Source organism: Heteronotia binoei, chromosome 2 (assembly GCF_032191835.1).
Source record: "Heteronotia binoei isolate CCM8104 ecotype False Entrance Well chromosome 2, APGP_CSIRO_Hbin_v1, whole genome shotgun sequence".
In the NCBI taxonomy this organism is placed as follows: domain Eukaryota; kingdom Metazoa; phylum Chordata; class Lepidosauria; order Squamata; family Gekkonidae; genus Heteronotia; species Heteronotia binoei.
Window position 1 is genome coordinate 189,516,615 of NC_083224.1, and position 22,549 is coordinate 189,539,163.

At 49.1% G+C, this 22,549-nt stretch overlaps 1 protein-coding gene across 2 annotated transcripts in view; it reads left to right on the plus strand.

Annotated features, from left to right (window-relative positions):
- The window catches only part of SHC2 (SHC adaptor protein 2), a 33,881-nt gene that overhangs the window by 9,850 nt on the left and 1,482 nt on the right, over positions 1 to 22,549 (plus strand). The window contains exons 4-11 of one of the 2 annotated variants that reach the window (XM_060233413.1): positions 559 to 678; positions 2,445 to 2,498; positions 6,118 to 6,169; positions 10,073 to 10,199; positions 13,203 to 13,395; positions 18,905 to 18,971; positions 20,461 to 20,625; positions 22,232 to 22,539. In XM_060233413.1, coding sequence (XP_060089396.1) covers positions 559 to 678; positions 2,445 to 2,498; positions 6,118 to 6,169; positions 10,073 to 10,199; positions 13,203 to 13,395; positions 18,905 to 18,971; positions 20,461 to 20,625; positions 22,232 to 22,539 — 1,086 coding nt within the window. The remainder of the gene's footprint in view (positions 1 to 558; positions 679 to 2,444; positions 2,499 to 6,117; positions 6,170 to 10,072; positions 10,200 to 13,202; positions 13,396 to 18,904; positions 18,972 to 20,460; positions 20,626 to 22,231; positions 22,540 to 22,549) is intronic. The other variant, XM_060233414.1, reaches the window with a different exon arrangement.

The window sequence follows — 22,549 nt, forward strand, 5'->3', positions numbered from 1 at the left end:
CAAGCAAACAGAAGTGCATAATGTGAAGTTGAATTAGCAGGGAATTTTGGTGGGCAGGTTCCTTGGGAGAGGCACACAGTCCTAGCCAACAGAAAACCAAAGAGCCAGAAATGTGTTTTTCCACTGAAGCCAATGGAAGAAGATATTGGATTTATATCCCGTCCTCCGCTCTGAAGAGTCTCAGAGCGGCTCACAATCTCCTTTACCTTCCTCCCCCACAACAGACACCCTGTGAGGTGGGTGGGGCTAGAGAGGGCTCTCACAGCAGCTGCCCTTTCAAGGACAGCCTCTGCCAGAGCTATGGCTGACCCAAGGCCATGCCAGCAGGTGCAAGTGGAGGAGTGAGGAATCAAACCCGGTTCTCCCAGATAAGAGTCCACAAACTTAACCACTACGCCAAACTGGCTCTCCACTTTTCACGGAAGTGAAATAATAATTGGAACAAATACATCAAAAATGAGGGTTTTTTTAATGGCAGGTTTCTTTGCACACAGCTCTTTGGGGATTTTCCAAAGATGGCCAGCTTGATCCCTCTGCCCACCCCCCTTCTCTTCTCAGGCTCCTAACAAGGCTCTCTTCTCCATCCTGGGAAAGAGCAACCTCCGCTTTGCTGGCATTAGCATCATTGTGAATATTTCCATCGACGGATTGAACCTCATGATCCCCACAACCCGCCAGGTGAGCCCCGCATTCCTCCAGATAGGGGGACTTCCCCTTTTGTAATGAGCTTGGGGGTGTGGCTTTTGATCATCCCACAGATGAGGAGGAGCAAATATCCCCTATTTCATTATTTAAAGCATTCATTTATGTTTCCATCAGTGGTTTCTGTTCTCAGCTTCTCACTGTTCTGAAGAGAAGTTTGTACTGGCTGTGCATATTGTACCGTTTTTTCATGCCAGTCACATTTAGATGTCCAATATGATGCACAGTCCACACACACAAAGCTGCCTTATGCTGAACGAGGCCCTTGGCCCACCAATGTCAGAAGTGCCTACTCAGACTGGCAGCAGCTCTCCAAGGTCTCAGGCAGATGGGAAGGGGGAGATCTTTCCCATCGCCTGCTCCTTTTAGCTCTGTGTAATCCCTCTGTGTAATCTGCCATGAGTCCAAGTGAGAAAGGGAGAAGGATGATTGATAACATAGTGTTATCAATAGTTTGTCTTTTGTGTGTGTCTGGACATATGGACATACATGCAAAGTAGAGGCTTTTCCATGGAACCATGGCCCTTTCCCCTTTGAGTAATAAATGCATCATGTAATGTGTCATGTTAATACTTTTTACTTCATTTCTGTGTCTTGGCATTTTGGTTGGTTCCAGACTTGTACAATCTTATTGCATTGTTTATTGATCCTATCCTATAGATTTTATTGACTCCCTCTGTGTAATCTGCCATGAGTCCAAGGGAGAAAGGGAGAAGGATGATTGATAACATAGTGTTATCAATAGTTTGTCTTTTGTGTGTGTGTGGACATATGAAGTTGACTTATACTGAATCAGACACTTGGTCCATCAAAGTCAGTATTGTCTTCTCAGATTGGCAGCGGCTCTCCAGGGTCTCAAGCTGAGTTTTTTCACTCCTATTTGCCTGGACCCTTTTTTTTGGAGATGCCAGGGATTGAACCTGGAACCTTCTGCTTCCCAAGCAGATGCTCTACCACTGAGCCACAGTCCCTCCCCTAAGTTCCTCAGTGTGTATGAATGTGTATATACATGAACACAAAACACTGATTGACTGATGCACAAACCATGTTAGAAAGTGACTGCAGGAAAAACTCAGTACAGAAAATGGCACAAAATTAAAGAACTCCGAGTTCAATTTGCCTGAGGGGGAAGGAAAACTGAAAGGATTTAGGGCTCAAAACTGCAGGGAGGAAACATCTGAAACTCCTCCCTGCAGACGAGAGACATCTCCCACCGCGGTTGTGTTAGGGGGAACAAATCTTCTGCTTGCACACAGTGTCTCTCCCAGGCCCAGGCCCTGGAACTGTGGAGAAACAGCCCTTGTCATGTCTCAAAAGGCATCCTGGGTGGATTTTGGTTCTGTAGCAAAATTGGCAGCATCATTTGTTTGTGCTCTTCTGAATCGGTACTCAATTCAGGATTTGGGATGAAAGCAGCGCTTTTGGGCATGTGCAGAGTACAGATTTCCTCTCCAAAGATGTGATTTTTTTTACCCCCAAGTTGCCTGCGGGGTGAGCTGCTGTTTCCCCACATCTTTATGCCGCATGTGCCCAGATGATGGATCAATTGGAGCATCCTCGGAAAGGCTCAGGAGGCCTCTCCTGCTTCTGTCCCCCCTTGCCATGCCTGAGCAGCACCAGCAGTCCCAGGGAAAGTCCCCAAAGGCCCCCTAGATCAATTCCAGCTCCCCTCCCAGGGCTTTATCGACCCCCTTGCTGAACCCTCCCACTGACCTTTGTCTGCTTGTCTGTTTCCATCACAGATAATTGCCAACCACCACATGCAGTCCATCTCCTTTGCTTCAGGGGGTGATACGGTAAGGGGGCAGGGAGTTCGAAGCTGCGGCGCCAGGTGGGGGGGGTGGGGGAGACAGCGGTAAAGAAATGCAGAGGGCACAAAAAGGGGGCTCAAGTTTATCCATTTTAGCATTTTGGCTGTCTTTCCACCTAAGCAGATGCTTACAGGGATGCACAATTTTATAAACAAGCAGTAAAAAAACACACACAGTCAAATGCAACTAAAACCTAACAGCAAAAGTCTAAAACAGAGAAACCAGTGCCAAGCTGGCCGACTGCACTCAGGTACGGGACAGGCCTCTATCGCTTCCTTGGGGCTGCTGAGACAGTGCCGAGGCGCAGGCTATCAGAAATCCCTGAGCAGTCCCTCCTGAGCAGGCTGCAATGAACTGCATCTGGGAACAGAGCAGAGGATACTCTATCTCACCTTGCTGGGCTGGGGGCAGGCTTGTCAAAAAGGTGGGCGAAATTGCTCTGTATACCATCACAATTCTCCCAGTATTTAGCATTTTGGCTGTCTTTCCACCTAAGCAGATGCTTACAGGGATGCACAATTTTATAAACAAGCAGTAAAAAAACACACACACAGTCAAATGCAACTAAAACCTAACAGCAAAAGTCTAAAACAGAGAAACCAGTGCCAAGCTGGCTGACTGCACTCAGGTACGGGACAGGCCTCTATCGCTTCCTTGGGGCTGCTGATACAGTGCCGAGGCGCAGCCTATCAGAAATCCCTGGGCAGACCCTTCTGAGCAGGCTGCAATGAACTGGGAAGTCAAAAATGAAGGGACGAAGCTCTTCTTCACCCACCCCGAGCTGCCCCTTTTAAGAAATCGTTCACTCACCTTAAATAAAGGGGAAAACTTTTGCTTGGGGTTCTGGATCCCTGGAGTACCTCTGCTCCCTCTGCTCAGGCCACAGCACTGAATGGCAAGAAGCAGCCATTCACTGGTGGCCAGGCCCTGTCCTGGCATCAGCATCAGAGGATACTCTGTCTCACCTTGCTGGGCTGGGGGCAGGCTTGTCAAAAAGGTGGGCGAAATTGCTCTGTATACCATCACAATTCTCCGAGTATTTGCTGGTAACCTCCATGTGGGGCCTGGAACTCTCCCAGAATTACCACTGTAGTCTCCAGACTACAGAAATCTAGTTATCCTGGAGAAAATGGCTGCTTTGGAGGGTGGACTCTACTATACCCCAAAGGAGTCTCAGAGGGGCTTACAATCTCCTTTCCCCACAACAGGCACTGCGTGACTGGTAGGTGGGGCTGAGAGAGAACTGCTCTTGAGAGAACAGCTCTGAGAGAACTGTAGCTGACCCAAGGTCATCCAGCAGGTGCATGTGGAGGAGGAGTGGGGGAATCAAACCCGGTTCTCCACTTTTAACCACTCCCTCACCCTGGCTCCCTCCCCTCTTCAGACTCCACCTCCGAAATATCCAGGTATTTCCCAACCTGGAGTTGGCAACCTTGGCAGGGTGTCATGGTGGCCGCAAGCAAAGTAATTCTGACCTAGCCCAGTTCCACAGTAGGGCTTAAGGGTACCAACTCCAGCTTGACATTGCGGGGTGGGGTCTGGGAAGGGGAGAGAAGGGGAAGGGGAGGAGCCTATAGGTCTCTAGACTCCACAGCATACCGTAGACTCCACCCTCTGAAGCTGCCATTTCCTCCAGGTAGATTCAAGTCCAGGAGCATCTCAGAAACTATCCAGATTTTGGGGGTCTGAGCTTTCAAGAGCCAAAGGTCCCACCATATCTGGCAAGGGGAACTTTGACTCTCAAAAGCTTCTACTCTGAAGACCTTGCTGGTCTCTAAGGCACAACCAGACTTGGAATCCACTGCAGACCAACATGACTGCCCTCTGAAACCATTTCCTCCAGAGGAACTGATCTCTGTGGCTAGAAGAACAGCTGTAATTCTGGGCGACTTCAGGACCTACCTAGCAACCCTATTACCCCTCCAGGCCAAGTAGCAGAGCAGAGAACATGAGCTAGGCAGTGACCAGCATGGCTTGTCCTTGGCTGGGAGACCATGGAGGAAGTCCTGAGTCAAGGGCCAGCCACCTCTTGCCTTGACGACCCTACGAGATTGCCATCAGTCAGCTGTGACTTGATGGCACTTCCCACCACCACCTTGGTCGAATTTTGCAGTTCCCCCCCTTTACAGGCAGGCCTGGTGCATCCCAGTAGGCCAGCTAGGCAGCTGTGTAGGGTGCTACCTGGCTTCAGGGGCAGCCGGCAGGCACCCCTTCCCCCATGCATCCTGCTGCCGCTTCTCCGCTGCTGCGGCACTTGCCCTTGCTGCCCACCTCTCTGCCACCCTCCTCTGCCTCACTGCCTACCTGTAGGCAGGTGGGGGTGGCGGGGAAGGGGTGGCAGGGTGGTGGTGGGTGTGCTTGGAGGCACTCAGAACCAGGTTCCAAGCAACTTTGAGCATGTGCGCTGGACTTTGGCAGGCCCCCTCCAATGTAACCAAGCAATGTCAGAGAAAGAGCTTTTGCTGGAAGGTTTCCCAGAATGCATTTCCCATCTCTTCAAGGCAGAGTAGTTAGGGGAATGGGTACTTCTGCGAGTGGGAGAAGATTCCTGTGTACTTAACAACTGAGTATAAGAGGAAAGTGAAGTTTAGAGTGCAGTTTGGAAGGATATGAAAGTGCTCCTGCCCAAGATTCTCTGCAGGAGAACTTTGGGCTTAACAGGGAATGAGAGTGGCTGTTTCATGACACAGAACGAACATCTGTCCATACCCCATCCCACCCTCTTGCCAGGTCACATACCCTTTTTCCCCATTCATTGCCAATTGGGCATGGTCTGCACTGCAAGGTGGACACGATTCTTCAGTGTTTTGACTGGGTCTAGTTAGCATCCATGCTCTGCAGAGCCAGTGCCTGTTTTTCCAGCCTGGCTTCCTTAAAATCCTGCCCTTTCCATTTATTTGTGCCTTTGGGAGATGGCTGTTAGAGAATTCGCACCCCTTGTGCACTTGCTGTTAGAGTTCTGGTCCAGAAACGTTGTTGCTCCAAAACCCTTTGGCCTTTAAGAGGAATGCAAGGTTCTTTGTTGTTTTGGCAGCCACAGACTAGCACAGCAGCTTCTGCAGAAGAAGGGATTAGAGGAGAAGAAGGATTTTCAGCAGGTACCAATTTCTCAGCCCCTGCAAGACAAGTGACACCTGCCAAAGCGAAATCCTCTTTTCTACTACACTTCTCCTAAAAGGTCCTTGCATCTGGTTATGCAGATGTGTCCCACAAGGCACAGCAGCGTCTTCTTAAAATCGCCCCTCAAAATTGCATCACTCTTATATTCACCCTCAAGAAACTCTGGTTCCATAATCACGCACACGAGCCACCCGAGAGGGCGAGGCAGGGGGGCTTGGATCTTCTCCAGCAGGAGGCAGGGGCACTGGTGCAGGTGGCAGGGGCACAGTTTCTTCTGCAGGCTCAGCTTCTTCTGCAGGGTCCCCAGTACCCATGACACCTTGCAACTGATTTTAAGAAAAGGAGCTCTGCAAGCTGAGGCAAAAGAACAAACCCTCCCAGCCAGCAATGCAAAGGCTTCTCCCTTGTCAGCTTCCAACCATTCCTCTTGCTCATTTGAGCTGGCATTTGTCAACAGCAGCCCTCTCCTTTCTTCCTCATCCAGGACACAACCGACTACGTGGCATACGTTGCAAAGGACCCCATCAACCAAAGAGGTGAGCACCCCACCCCCCCGTGCCCACCTCATTGCTTTTTAAAAAAAGCCTGTGAGTGCATGAAGAATTGGCCACCTTCACGGAGAACAGGTCTTTCAACAAGATGGGTAGCAAGATGGGCGGTCGTTTTAGTCTGTCTGTTGCAGGAGAAAAGTACCAGCGTCCAGTAGCGCCTTCCAAGCTAACCCAATTTGTGGCAGGGGAGGAGATTACAGGAGTCACTGCTCACTTCTTCACATACAGCTATATAGGACAGGTGGAATCACGTTCTAGCTGTATCTGAAGATGAACAGCGACTCCTGAAAGCTCCCGCCCAGTCATGAATTGTGTTAATCTTGAAGGTGCTGCTGGATTCTTGGTCTTTCAACAGCCATGCTTTTCAAAACTGAAATTACGCTGACATTTTTGGCATGTGTAATAGAAACAGGGCAATGCTAGTTTTTATCTATTTAATTTAAAACACTGATATCCAGCCTTTTCTATCTGGCATTGCCAACACCTGGTGAGGACATTTGCTGGCTATTTGGGGATACATCTGGGAAGGGCAGAGTTTGGTGAAGGAAGAAGAAGATATTGGATTTATATCCCGCCCTCCACTCCAAAGAGTCTCAGAGCGGCTCACAATCTCCTTTACCTTCCTCCCCCACAACAGACACCCTATGAGGTAGATGAAGATATTGGATTTATATCCTGCCCTCCACTCCGAAGAGTCTCAGAGCGGCTCACAATCTCCTTTCCCTTCCTCCCCCACAACAGACACCCTGTGAGGTAGATGAAGATATTGGATTTATATCCTGCCCTCCACTCCGAAGAGTCTCAGAGCGGCTCACAATCTCCTTTCCCTTCCTCCCCCACAACAGACACCCTGTGAGGTAGATGAAGATATTGGATTTATATCCTGCCCTCCACTCCGAAGAGTCTCAGAGCGGCTCACAATCTCCTTTCCCTTCCTCCCCCACAACAGACACCCTGTGAGGTAGATGAAGATACTGGATTTGTATCCCGCCCTCCACTCCGTAGAGTCTCAGAGCGGTTCACAATCTCCTTTACCTTCCTCCCCCACAACAGACACCCTGTGAGGTAGATGAAGATATTGGATTTATATCCTGCCCTCCACTCCGAAGAGTCTCAGAGCGGCTCACAATCTCCTTTTCCTTCCTCCCCCACAACAGACACCCTGTGAGGTAGATGAAGATATTGGATTTATATCCCGCCCTCCACTCCGAAGAGTCTCAGAGCGGCTCACAATCTCCTTTACCTTCCTCCCCCACAACAGACACCCTGTGAGGTGGGTGGGGCTGGAGAGGGCTCTCACAGCAGCTGCCCTTTCAAGGACAACCTCCGCCAGAGCTATGGCTGACCCAAGGCCATTCCAGCAGGTGTAAGTGGAGGAGTGGGGAATCAAACCCGGTTCTCCCAGGTAAAAGTCCGCACACTTAACCACTACACCAAACTGGAAGGGCCTCAGTTGGGTATGATGCCTTAGAGTGCACCTTGCATAGCAGCCATTTCTCCAGGGAACCTGATCTCTGTTGAGTGGAGATAGTTGTAATTCTGGGAGATCTCCAGGTCCTATCTGGAGAATATGCAAAAAGAAGAAAAGAGCACTACTGTATGCTAAGCCCATTATAAAGAGAAAGAACTGTGGAAACAAGTTTCTAGTAAGCAACAATGTCTCTTAATAATGTAAACTACAAATCAAGTACAACACCCTCCCCATTCTGTTCTCAACAATAATATAACAAGCATCCTAACAGGAGTGTAAAGTCTGCAATAGACAGACAAGGCCCTCTGGGTGGACTTCTTCAAGGCAGGCAGCTGTAGAATTTCAGGGTCCAAACCTGATGATCATTTCAATCAAAGCAGTGGACAAGAATCTATTTCCAAGTGGAACAACAAAGCCTTCAGATGTTTTCAAACAAACAGCTTATTTTGGACTTTAGACTTTGAAATTCTATAGCTGCCTGCCTTGAAGAAGTCCACCTGGAGTTAGGGTTGCCAAGTCCAATTCAAGAAATATCTGGGGACTTTGGGGGTGGAGCCAGGAGACATTAGGGGTGGAGCCAGGAGACATTAGGGGTGGAGCCAAGATCAAGGCTGTGACAAGCATAATTGAACTCCAAAGGGAGTTCTGGCCATCACATTTAAAGGGAAGGCACACCTTTTCATTTCCTTCCATAGGAAATCATGAAGGATAGGGGCACCTTCTTTTGGGGCTCATAGAATTGGACCCCCTAGTCCAATCTTTTTGAAACTTGGGGGGTATCTTGGAAAGAGGCACTAGATGCTATACTGAAAATTTGGTGCCTCTACCCTGAAAAACAGCCCTCCCAGAGCCCCAGATACCCGTGGATCAATTCTCCATGATTTTCTATGGGAATAAATCTCTATAGGGAATAACAGAGTTCCCAGCAGACATTTCCCTCCCCTCCCCCCACTTTCTGACGACCCTTAAGTGGGGGGAGGGCCTCCAAACCGGGAGATCCCCTGCCCCCACCTGGGGATTGGCAACTCTACCTGGAGTTCATTCTCTGTCTATTGCAGACTTTATACTCCTGCCAGGACGTTTGTTATATTATTGCCGAGAACAGAATTGGGAAGGGTGTGATATTTGATTTGTACTTTTCATGACTGAGAAACACTGTTACTTACTAGAAACTTGCTCCTACCTGCAGAGTGGCAACCCAGTTTGCCATCTTTGGTGGCTCAAGGCAGCCTTCCAGAAGCCAGCAAAACATGAAATGGAAGTGTTAAAACTACCAAGCTGTCCCCTGTTAAGAAACACCGTCCAGCTGTAAGAACGCCCCATGACTCCTCCTCACTTGAACCCAATTCCCTACTAGCAGAAGGGAGAGGATGAGAGCGAGTGAGAGAGGGCTGTCTCTCCCTCTAGGAACTCGTGAAGGAACAATGGTTGTGCTACCAGTGTCTCCTTTCTATCCCTGCATGTCACAACTGCTACTACCTGGACATGGCCCCCACAAAGAGGGACAAGATGCCAAAAATTCCAGGAAAGCACCTACCCTATTCCATTTTCCAAGGCTGAATTGCTTAGAAGAGCTCCGAAAAGGGCCTAACAGGATGTTACAATAGTTCTCTTTTCCGTTTGGCGTCTCTTACCTTGTTTGGTTTTGTATGCTTTTTAAAACATTTTCCCCTTCATTAGTTGATTTGAATCCTCCTGCCTTTGAGGAAAACAATGGGACGTGAAACATTTTGAATACATATATAAAAATGCTATGCACAAACAACTGTTTCTCCAACCTTGGATAGAAGCATAAGACTATCAGAAGAGCCTTGATGGATCAGACCAGAATCCTGTCTCACACATCCTGTCTCACACAGGTCCTCTGGATGGCCAACAACAGGGCATAGAGGCTGAGGCCTTCATAAGAACATCAGAAGAGCTCTGCTGGATCAGAGCAATGAGGGTCCATCTTGTCCAGCATCCTGTCTCACACCATGGCCAACCAGTTTCCCAGGAAGGCCAAACAAACAGGGCATAGAGGCCTTCCCTTGATTTCGTATTCTGGCACTGGGTTTCAGGGGTTTGAACACTGAGGTTTCTCTTAGTCACTGTGGCTAGTAGCTGCTGATAGACCCCATCTGCTGAGCAGGGAGAGGGCTTGGGGGCAGAACTATATGGGAGCCTCCGGGCCTCTATGCAATATTAGATGTGATCCAGCAGGGCCCTTCTTATTTTGAGGAGGGATGCACTTCACTGAGTCTTGGGTATGAATTTTTGTGCGCTGTTCTCAGCCTGGCAGAGGAGATACATCTGCCAGAGCCTGCTTTCATGAACCCAGCCAATATTCCTGACTGGGTCATGTTGCTTGACTTGAGTAACTCACTCTCTCCTTCCTTCCTCCCTCCCTCCTTTCCCCTGTCCCCCTTAACCTGAAGCATGTCACATCTTGGAATGCTGTGATGGGCTGGCACAAAGCGTCATCAACACTGTGGGTCAGGCCTTCGAGCTCCGCTTCAAGCAGTATCTCCACAGCCCCCCTAAGAGCATGGCATCACAGGACAGGTGGGTAGCAGTGGTATGACAGAACCTTTTCAGGACTTTTAGGTGCTCTAAATTCCATCCCCTCCTGTGTCTTAGAATCCTGCCAGGGATTCAAACCGGGGATGCATCCTTATTTTCTCAGCTCTAACCCTTATCAGCTTGTGTGGAAACCTTTGGAATATTGACACAGTGTGGTAGGTGTGGCCACAAATTGGCCGCCATGGAAGGAGGAGCCTCCTGCTAAAGAAAGTCCCACTGCAGAAGGCAAGAGGGGTAATTAAAAAAAAAAATACACTGAGCAACGGGAGTGTGCGAGAGAATAAAAGCCCATTTTAGGGCAGCAGCTGTTGTAGAAACAAAGTTTTTTAACCTGCACAGCCAATCAGAAGTCCTGATGGTCAGGAACCCCACCTGGCTCCACCCACTTCCTAAAAACACTTGACAGGCACCAGGAAATGTGTTGGCAGGGGCCAGGGTGCCCATGGGCGCCATGTAGGAGACTCCTGGCCTAAGCATTTCCTAGGTTTCCAAAGAGGGCTGAGCCAAGGCTGGGGGAGCTGGTCCTTTGTGCAGGTCAGCGGGCTCTCCCTGCCTGAGGGTGGCTGAGACGGAGGATTCCTGCGAGAAGCAGCAGCTCGCCAAGGCTGGCTGTCCCTGGCTTCATCCATGTCAGCTTTTCAACTCGGCCTTGGTTTGCAAACTGAAGCAGTGTTTTTGGGCAGAGGCAAGTACTTTGAAAACATCACCTTAGTTCTGTTCCTTTCTCAAAGGTGTGATGTTCGTTATGCTGAAATTTCAGGTGAAGGGAGCTTGATAACGCTTTTGTAATCTGTTTTGGGCTCCCAAAAATCAAAAAGGTTTTGGATCCTGTTACTGTTAGGTGGGTCTGTAACTGGTTGACAGATCGCACCCAAAGAGTGCTTGTGAATGGTTCCTCATCCTCTTGGAGAGGAGTGACAAGTGGAGTGCCTCAAGGATCTGTCCTGGGAACCTGTTTTGTTCAACATCTTTATCAATGATTTGGATGAAGGAATAGAGGGAATGCTTATTTAATTTGTCAATGATACTAAATTGGGAGGGGTTGCAAACACAGGAGAAGACAGAAACAGGATACAGGATGACCTTGACAGGCTGGGAAACTGGGCTAAAACCAATAACACGAATTTTAACAGGGATAAATGTAAAATTCTGTATTTAGGTAGGAAAATGCAATGGTTATAGGATGGGTGAGACTTGTCTTAGCAGTAGTATGTGCGAAAAGGATCTCGGGGTCTTAGTGGATCATACGCTGAACATGAGTCAACAGTGTGATGGGGTGGCTAAAAAGGCAAATGCAATTTTGGGCTGTATCAACAGTATAGTGTCCAGATCATGTGATGTGATGGTATCGCTTTGCTCTGGTAATAATAATAACAACAACAACAACAACAACATTTAATTTATATCCCGCCCTCCCCGCCAAAGCAGGCTCAGGGCGGCTCACAACACAATATAAAATACAAAGATTGCATAATAAAACAACAATCTATAACATTATACAATTTCCTTAAAATTCCCACAAAACCATCTAATTAAAACCAACAATTTCATGTGATTGGGGAGGGATGGTGGCTCAGTGGTAGAGCATCTGCTTGGTAAGCAGAAGGTCCCAGGTTCAATCCCCAGCATCTCCAGCTAAAAAAGATCCAGGCAAATAGGCATGAAAAACCTCAGCTTGAGACCCTGGAGAGCCGCTGCCAGTCTGAGTAGACAATACTGACTTTGATGGACCGAGGGTCTGATTCAGTACAAGGCAGCTACATATGTTCATATGATTGTACTCACCTGGAGTATTGTGTTCAGTTTTGGGCACCACATTTTAAGAAGGATATAGACAAGCTGGAATGAGTCTGGAGGAGGGCGACAAAGATGGTGGGAGGTCTGGAGAACAAGTCCTATGAGGAAAGGTTGAAGGAGCTGGCCCTGTTTAGCCTGGAGAGGAGGTGGCTGAGAGGTGATATGATCACCATCTTCAAGTACTTGAAGGGCTGTCTTATTGAGGATGGTGTGGAATTGTTTTCAGTGGCCCCAGAAGGTAGGACCAGAACCCATGGGTTGAAATTAAATCAAAAGAGTTTCCAGCTCAACATTAGGAAGAACTTTCTGAACGTTAGAGCGATTCCTCAGTGGAACAGGCTTCCTTGGGAGGTGGTGGGCTCTCCTTCCTTGGAGGTTTTTAAACAGAGGCTGGATGGCCACCTGACAGCAATGAGGATCCTGTGAATCTAGGGGGAAGTGTTTGTGGATTTCCTGCATCGTGCAGGGGGTTGGACTAGATGACCCTGGAGGTCCTTTCCAACTCTATGATTCTAAATCATGCCCTTTAGTGCAAAACTGTTCCTGCCAAGCAGCAGTGGCAGCAGCCGTGAGGGAGGAGGCAACATGCCCCAGCTGGGTTGTGGTACATCAGCCCTTTAAGCCCTTTAAAAAGTCACCAGGGCAGACCATCTGTTGAGGACTGCGCCACCGCTGCTGCCTCTGAAGAACAGGAAACCCACCTAAAATTGGACCTGAAATTTCAGGCACGTTTTGCATCATTTGAGATATCTCTGGGGTGACAAAAAAGCAAATGTGGGATATAGTTTTGCCTCTGGAACATCTGAATGTACAGCCCTGTTTTTTTTAAAATTGTCCACACTATGTCATCCACCAATCACTGACTTTCCAGATTTACCTCTGCCTTGCTCTGACCCCTCACCCACCCAGTTTGCTTTGTTTGTTCCTGAAATGCCAAGCATTTGCATGCGTTGGTGCTATTTTCCTTGTATCATCCCCACTGGCCCACATTTTCCTGACTCTCCTCTAGAACACTCAATGGCAATTGCTGTGTCCCTGTTGAGGGGGTGCAGGGAAGAGGCTGGTGAAACTCTGTTGCTGCCCTGAACGCCTCTGCAGGGAGAGATCCCTGGGGAATTGTTGCCCTCTGGACACAGGCTTCCTGCCAAGACAGCCAGCAATATCCTCTCTCTTTCCCTTCCTGGCCAGAGCACTGGGAACAGAAGATGCCCCCTGGGGTGAAGATGAGGAGGCCTCTGAACATGACTACTACAACAGCATCCCAGGGAAGGAGCCCCCCCTCGGGGGCCTGGTGGACTCCCGCCTCTGGCATGGTGCCTCTCTCTGTCCTGCGCCCACGCAGCTGTCAGGCAGCAGTCATCTTGGCCAGGTGAAAACAACGGTGCCCTCTAGGGCTGCAATGTCTGATCTAAGTTATTTCTTGGTTTAAAAAAAAAAATGTTTGGTAATCAAAAAGGTCCAGTCTCAGAAGCTAAGCGGCACTTGATTAGTCCTTGGAGGAGAGACCCCCAAGGAAGTCCAGAGTCACTACACAAAGGCAGGCCATGGAAAGCCATCTCTGGCCTTGACCTGCGTGGTCCAGGCTAGCTTGATCTCATCAGACCTCAGAAGCTAAGCAGGGTCAGCTATTTGGGCAGGAGGCCACCTAGGAAGGCCAGCATCACTGCGGAAGCAGGCAATGGCCATCCACCTCTGAAGTCAGCTGCGACTTGAGGCCACTTTCCACCGCCGACCCCCCCCCCCAAAAAAATTCCTCAGATCAATCAAAAAATCCACCACCGATTCCCATAAGAACTGGGTAGCAGACTTCAAAAATGCTTCTGTTTTGATGCAGGCACTTCTAAGAGTCTGCCTGCTTCGTTTTTATGCCTGGGTCTCTCCTCTCCCCGTTCCCTCCACACAGCAGCCGTGCAGGTGGAAAGATCTTAGTGCCCCCTGGACCATGAACTGTGGGAGGAGGGGGATTTGAATCCAGGCCTCTCTAATCCTAGTCTGACTGCCTGACATCTGCATTCAAAAACAGATGCAGGATAAATGCCTCTTCCGAGATAATGACTGAGGAGCTCTCATGGAGCTCACTCTCTCTGATTTTAGGGAGGAAGAGACAGCAGAGTGAGGGGCATGTGTGTGTGTGGGGGGAGAACAGAGAAATAAGCTGCATTCAGTTAATTCACTTATAGCTGACCCCATTCCTCATTTTATGCAGGAGCTCACAGGGGCATAGCTCCCAAACTTCTAAATTTTATTGTGCTTTCTTTCTTACCCCCTCTCCCCAAATACTTGCTTCTGGGATCCATTGTTCAAATCCCTTGTGAGAATTTTGCTGAGCTCTAAGATTTGACAAACTTTCTAATATTTTCCCCCACCAAAAATGGGGAAATAACCAAAACATATAAAGCAGACAGATAGAAATCTTCATCATGCCACTGTGGCCACATAGGAGAAAGTAATTTAAAAAGTATGATGGGACGGGAGTGAGGTTTTATTATGACGATTATAATTCAAGAAGCGTTTGAAGGTAGATGCTGAGCTGATATAATTTAGTACACCTTCCGGTGATGTCGGGGGTGTGTGGCAGATGCAAATGTGTTGTGCAAATAAGAACATAAGAGAAGCCATGCTGGATCAGGCCAATGGCCCATCCAGTCCAACACTCTGTGTCACATTAGAACATAAGAGAAGCCATGTTGGATCAGGCCAATGGACCATCCAGTCCAACACTCTGTGTCACAGACGAACATAAGAGAAGCCCTTTTGGATCAGGCCAATGGTTCCTCCAGTCCAACACTCTGTGTCACATAAGAACATAAGAGAAGCCCTGTTGGATCAGGTCAGTGGCCCATCCAGTCCAACGCTCTGTGTCACATAAGAACATAAGAGAAGCCATGTTGGATCAGGCCAATGGCCCATCCAGTCCAACACTCTGTGTCACAGAAGAACATAAGAGAAGCCCTGTTGGATCAGGCCAATGGCCCCTCCAGTCCAACACTCTGTGTCACATAAGAACATAAGAGAAGACATGTTGGATCAGGCCAGTGGCCCATCCTGTCCAACACTCTGTGTCACACAGTGGCCAAAAAACCAGGTTACTTCAGGAGGTCCATCATGAGGGTCAGGACACTAGAAGCCCTCCCACTGTGCCCCCCCCCCCAAAAAAGCACCAAGAATACAGAGCATCACTGCTCCAGACAGAGAGTTCCAACCATACGCTGTGGCTAATAGCCACAAATGAGTTGTGCTAATGAGCTCCAGCACCTCTTTTTCTACTGAATGACCTCTGGCTGACCCACATGAGTAATTGCCTCTGCTCTGGTGCTTCCAATCAGATGTGTACTGGGAGTTCCTCCTTGGAACTTAATTCCTGGATGTGCACAAGCCTGATCTGGATAGGGGCCGTGTGGCACAGAGGGAGACAGGCCTTAAGCCCACCCTTTTCCTGACATGAAATTGCTCCCAGGAACTACAATTTGCCTTACTGGGGAAACAGCCATATAGCTCAGTGGGGCAAGCTGGAAGGATGGCCAGATCCAGGCTGGGAAACTCCTGGGCATTTGGGGATGGAGCCTGGTGAGGACAGGGATCTCAGTGGCCTAGAGTCCACCCTCCAAAGGATCCAGTTTCTCCAGGGGAACTGCTCCCTAGAGTCTGGAGGTGAGCTGCAATTCAGGGGGCTCTCCAGGAGGTTGGCATCCCTTGCCCTCTTAGGAGGGGAAACAAGGCACATGACAACTTAAGCCCCCCATCCCATTCAGCCAATACGGTGTAGTGGCTAAGTGTGTGGACTCTTATCTGAGAGAACTGGGTTCGATTCCCCACTTATCCACTTGCAGCTGCTGGAATGGCCTTGGGTTAGCCATAGCTATCTGAGGAGCTGTCCTTGAAAGGGCAGCTGCTGGAATGGCCTTGGGTTAGCCATAGCTACCTGAGGAGCTGTCCTTGAAAGGGCAGCTGCTGGGAGAGCCCTCTCAGTCCCACCCACGTCACAGGGTGTCTGTTGTGGGGGGAGAAGATATAGGAGACTGTAAACCACTCTGAGTCTCTGATTCAGAGAGAAAGGCGGGGTATAAATCTGCAGTCTTCTTCTTCTGCCATGTTCCTGTGTCAGGCAATGGAAGTTAAACAACTACTGGGATATGTTGATTAACAAAGTTTATTAAAACCATTTAAAACCTTTATACATTTTATTACTCCACATTTTAAATTTTGCATACGTCATGTTGTAACAAAGGTCCAATTTGCAACAAAAGTCTATGAGCCCCCGGATATAGGCCCATTTCATCAGTAGACTTCCTCGGAGTAATGCCTTTCTATGAAAATTCTGAAGTTTTTTATTTCTGTAAAAAACTTACCACTCCAAGACACTTAAGTGTGTATATTTTTCGTATTGGAGCTAGAGCCAGTTCAAACTGATTCATTTAACCAGATGCTCAAGCCTTCTGGAGTTTGCTGGCCTATAGCCCTTTATAATATATTTAGCAAGCGGTTCTTAAGATGGCCAGTTGCTCTTATTTTCTTTATAAGTAATTTTTAATTTTGATATCAAGCAAGCCTTTCTTTTTGCAGCAATTTTAGCTCAAAACACTTAAGTGTATGGTTTTAAACAGGCTAGTACTGCGCCTATCCTGAATCCAAAAACCTCTTAGAATATACTGGCAATTGCCCTATGCAAAGGACTGAAATTTAAGGGCCAATTCTAATAATACCATGCAGCTGTGTGTTACCTGAGAATTTCTTAAAAGAAGAAGAAGAAGAAGAAATTGGATTTATATCCCGCCCTCCACTCCGAAGAGTCTCAGAGCGGCTCACAATCTCCTTTACCTTCCTCCCCCACAACAGACACCCTGTGAGGTAAATGAAGATATTGGATTTATATCCCGCCCTCCACTCCAAAGAGTCTCAGAGCGGCTCACAATCTCCTTTACCTTCCTCCCCCACAACAGACACCCTGTGAGGTGGGTGGGGCTGGAGAGGGCTCTCACAGCAGCTGCCCTTTCAAGGACAACCTCTGCCAGAGCTATGGCTGACCCAAGGCCATCTCAGCAGGTGCAAGTGGAGGAGTGGGGAATCAAACCCGGTTCTCCCAGATAAGAGTCCGCACACATAACCACTACACCAAACTGGCAAAAAAAGTCTTCTAGATTTACAACAATTTCTTCCAGGCTAAAACCCCAAAACCAACTGGAGCAGCTTGAACAGAAGGGCCCCAGCAGAAAGAGGGGCTGAGGATTGGCTGGCCGTCCTGGGGCAGCCTGTCCTACAGCCCACTGCTGGCTGCTCTCCCATTCTGGCAGGATCAAGGGCTCCCAGCTCCCTTCTCTTCAGCCTAGCTCAGGAGACCTCGTCGGCAGCTGCAAGGCAGCTTCATCTGTGGTGGGCAAAACTTCACCAGGGTTGGCAACTCGCAAAAGAACTGCAGACGATGGAGTGCCTTTATTGCCTTTATTGTTCGTGTTTTGAAGTAAAAGAACGATATGTCAAAAAATGAACCCATTTCTGAATGCATCAAATTAGACTTTACAGAGGGCTGCCCCGTCGACTTGCCTGTTGTGTTGTGTGGCCCAGTGGTTAGAGTGTCAGATTAGGATCTGAGAGACCCATGTTTGAAGCTCTGCTCTCCACGGGAGCTCCCGGGGAAGGGGGGGGGCGGTCATGCGCTTGCAGCTTCACCTCCCTCCCAGGATACAATGGCGGGGAGGAGAACTATGTAAGCTGCTTTGGGTCCCCCCGGGGGGAGAAAGGCGGCTTATAAATGAATGAACAGAGTTCCTCTGGAAGCCATCGCCTGGCAAAGTGGCTGTGTGGGGATCAAGAAGGTCGTGTTTCTGGGAATGAGGCCCAAGGGGTAGCTGGGGAAGGGAATAAGAGCTGACAGTGGTTCTGTGGTAAAGAATCTGCTTTGCCTGCCAAAGGTGTAAGGTTGAGTCCCGGGCATCTCCAGGAATTAAAAAGGACCACTTCGAGAATGGCTGCCAGTTTGAGCAGACAATTGATGGGCCAAGGGTCAGCTTCACATGTGACAACAGGGGTGCAGTCACTGTTGCCTGCAGCCCACGCAAAGCCCAGGGTAGCCCCTTGGAAGCACAGAGAAGGCCTCTGGCTCACTTGCTATGGGACAGGCTCAGACCCTGATGGACTCCATGCTCTCAGGTGGCAGGTATTGGAGAAAGACCTTCCGGTATCAGAGACCTTGCAAACTATAAGAGACAATTCTGTGCTAGATGGACCACTGACATGCCTGCTTGTAAGGCAGCTTGCTGTGTCCCTCACCTAACCAAGACTGAGGCTAGGGTTGCCAACCTCCAGTTGGGGCCTGGAGATCTCCTGATATTACGGGATCTCTAGTCAATAGAGATCTTTTCCCCTGGAGAAAAGGACTACTTGGAGGGTGGATTTTATGAGGTCCCTCCCCAACCCCTGTCCTCCTCAGGCTCTGCCCCCAAAATCTCCAGAACTTTCCAACCTGGCAGAGGCTGCTGGGTGGGGGAGGCATCACAGCTCAGAGAATGGTTTAGTCTGCAAAGTTCAGACCTGCAGATCAAGCTCTTGACAGCAAGAAGGGAAAAAAGTATCAGCCATCATCAGTCTGTTCTCATCCTCTTGTACTGTGATAACTCCAGTGAACAGTAGACCTTCACCAACTAAGGAAGGACTCCTTTAGTTGGTCAGTTAACAAGGTTAGTAGAACACACACTTACCTGCCAGTATCTGTAGCAACCTTTGCATGTGAATGAAGGTTCCAGGGATCAGGCTTCCTCATTCATGGAGTCAGGGGGTTATTAATCTCCAAACAGAAGAGAGTCTTCACATGATTGACAGCTCTCTAAGTTGTGTGGACCTGGTTTCTGAGGAGGTGGTGGTGACTTCTTTCTTCTGTATCTTCTATTCCACAGGTTGGAAGTCCTGCCAGGAGATATCACAGCAGTCACTCAAATTTGCACTGGGACGCTGATCCACATGGTAGTAATAAGGTTTATGACGTGGGGGTGGGGTGGGGGTGGGGGGGGAAAGACAAATACACAGGGTGCCTGACGGCAGCTAACCCAAGATTTTCCCGGCTTATACTCTTTATTTCATGTGCCTGTGGGGATAAACACTAGCAGCTTCCCTTTCAGGGCTGTTGTAAAGATCAGAAGTTAATGCGCTCCCTTGGAATGCTGGAAGTGTTTTCTTAAGAGCGGTGGTGGTACTTAGGACCCTCTCCCCTCCCCCAGGAGATTGGGTGGCAGAAGAGGGGGCAATTTCCCCGTCCCACCGAGTCCATATGGCAATTCCATTCAGCCCAGTAGTGCCTCTTTCCAAAGAGGGCTCTCTGAAATGACTTTTTCTCCGCACCCCCGAGGGTTTCGTGCTATATGGAACTCACTTCTTTTTATGGGGGAGCTCTGCATTCACACACAAGCTGTGGCGGCTGGTGTTGCAGCATTTATTTTTAGAGGTTTGTTGCCAAATTGGATTTTAGTGCATGGCTTTAGGGTACATTGTCACAAACCACACGGAGCTTAAAAATCCTCCTGATTTTTATCTTCACATTAGGGTTGCTAGCTCCGGGCTAGGAAATACCTGGAGATTTCTTTCTTTTTTTGGGGGGGGGGGTACGGTCTGAAGAGAGTGCAATTTGGGGAGGGAAAGGACCTCAGCAGGGGTTAATGCCGTAGCATTCGCCCTCCAAAATGGCCATTGTCTCCAGGGGAACGGATCTTGGTTTTCTGGAGATCAATTGTAATAGCAGGAGATAGATCTCCAGGTGCCACCTGGAAGCTGGCAGCCCGACCTCACACCAACCCTTTGAGAGGCTGAGAGCCGGTTTGGTGTAGTGGTTAAGTGTGCGGACTCTTATCTGGGAGAACCGGGTTTGATTCCCCACTCCTCCACTTGCACTTGCTAGCATGGCCTTGGGTCAGCCATAGCTCTGGCAGAGGTTGTCCTTGAAACGGCAGCTGCTGTGAGAGCCCTCTCCAGCCCCACCCACCTCACAGGGTGTCTGTTGTGGGGGAGGAAGGGAAAGGAGATTGTGAGCCGCTCTGAGACTCTTTGGAGTGGAGGGCGGGATATAAATCCAATATCTTCATCTACCTCACAGGGTGTCTGTTGTGGGGGAGGAAGGGAAAGGAGATTGTGAGCCACTCTGAGACTCTTCGGAGTGGAGGGCGGCATATAAATCCAATATCTTCTTCTTCTTCTTCTTCTTCTTCTTCTTCTTCTTCTTCTTCTTCTTCTTCTTCTTCTTCTTCTTCTTCTTCTTCTTCTTCTTCTTCTTCTTCTTCTTCTTCTTCTTCTTCTTCTTCTTCTTCAAAGTCAGGTTTTTGCCATCCCTGTAGGCCACGCTGTTCCTCACCCCCAGTTTGGTTGTCCCGGGACCCTCTGTGCTGTCAAGAGGTCCTTAGGGAGCCGGCGGGAGGGGGGGGAGGCGGCTGCATAACTTGGGTGTGGTGGCTGTGTCTTCCAGGCCACAGCTGTGATGGTTACCTGCAGGCAGATGGGAAGCCACTCTGCTCCCGAGACTATGAAGAGCACCTGTATGTGAACACCCAGAGTCTGGAGAATGGCGAGGCAGATGCCAGCGGGCACGTAGGGCCTGAAGAGAGCCCCACAAAAGACCTGTTTGATATGAGTAAGAGACCGGGCCGGTGGAAGTGGGGAGGACTGTGCTTCTGATTTCAAAGTTTAACGCACACATACAAGTGTTGGGAACGCAAACACAACACTACTCCCACCCTACGAAGTTGAATAATAATTTTATTAATATCATCTGCCCACTCTGAGTGATGCTCCGGGTGCATTACATAAGAAAGGTGCAAGAAAACATACTAATCACAGTTGGGGAGGGACTAGGGAGAGATTTTTAAAGTTCTTTTTTTGGGGTGGTGGTAAAGTTTTAGCATGAATTTAGGGGACACAGATGGTAAAGCTGGGGGGTTGGTTTTCCAAATTCTGTACCAGGAAGAATCATGCTCTATAACCTGTTGGTGATTGAGCACACTTGAATAGATCTGCATTTTAGGCATCAAGTATCCTGTGTTGCTTAGCCATGGATCTCTGCTGTGAAGGACATCAGGTATTGGCAGGCAGGAGAGGGGACATGGCTCAGTGGCAGAGCATCTGCTTGGTATGTAGAAGGTCCCAGGTTCAATCCCCAGCATCTCCCAGTTAAAAGGGTCAGATAGTAGATGATGGGAAAAACCTCTGCCTGAGACCCTGGAGAGTCACGGCCAATCTGAGTACTCAGTCTCAACCATGATGAACCAGGGGGCATCTGATTCAGTGGAAGAAAGCTTCATGTGTGTCCCAGGACCCTGAAATGGGAGACCAGCTGCCAGGTGATATATAGGACACAGCCAAGCAGCACACACAATCAACAGGTAGCTCACTTAGTCCCTCCAACACCTATCAGAAGTTCTCAAGGACATGCACTAGTGAGACTGTACCTGCCACCCGGAGCAATGTGGTGGCCACAGTGGGATAGCAGGGGCTGAGGGAGACGTCCCCAATATCCAAGAAAAGCATGCTTTATTTTTATTTCTGCTTATTTTTTATTTATATCCCACTTTTCTTTACGATCCGGGGCTCTGAGTGGCTCCTCCACATAATCCTCAACACAGCAACTTTGTGAGGTAGGTTAGGCTGAGAGACTGTGATGGGCCCAAGCCCGCCCAGCATGCTTCCATGGTGGAGTGAGGGATTCGAACCCGGTGGCCCTAAGTCCTAGTCCGGTACACTAACCACTACACCATGCAGCCCCATATCCTCCAGGAAGAGGCACTGCCCCTGGGGTCTCCCCCCTCATCTGACAAGAATTCCAAAGAAAACGTTCTCTAGAGTCTCTTTCCTGATGTCATCCAGCAGCACGATCTGCCCTAGGCCAACAGCCAAATCCTCAAAACTGGATGAGGCCAAAATTTAAAGTTCCCTAGCAGTGGACTGGCTCAACTTTCCTGGAAAATTCCTGGCGGGTGCTGCCCCAAAGAACCGCTGATAGCAAACTGAGCTCGATTTGTGTTGCCATCCCAGCGTCCTTCAATGTGAATGTCCCAGTCCTCTCCTGTAGTGAGCCCTTGAGCCACAAAGCCTAGAAGTTCCTTTCTTCTTAAAGTTGAGCTACTCACAGGCTGACTAGGATGACCGTTGGATGTGACCCAACCACATAGAGTGGGCTTAGAAAAGTTGCCTTTGGAAAGCTGCAATCGTACTCGAGCACACCTAGTCTCTTTCTTCCTCAGGGCCTTTTGAAGATGCCTTAAAGCTTCATGAGTCCATGACAGCATGTGGGGTGAGCAGCAGCCCCCCGATTGAGGACCAGTGGCCCAGTCCCCCGACCCGGAAGGCTCCAATTGCTCCCACAGAAGATCAGCTGAAGCAGGAGCCCTGGTATCATGGCAAGATGAGCCGTCGGGATGCGGAGAAGTTGTTGCAGATGGATGGGGACTTCCTCGTGAGGGACAGCATTACCAACCCTGGCCAGTATGTCTTGACAGGCATGCACAATGGGCAACCCAAACATTTGCTCCTGGTGGATCCTGAAGGAGTGGTAAGCAGCT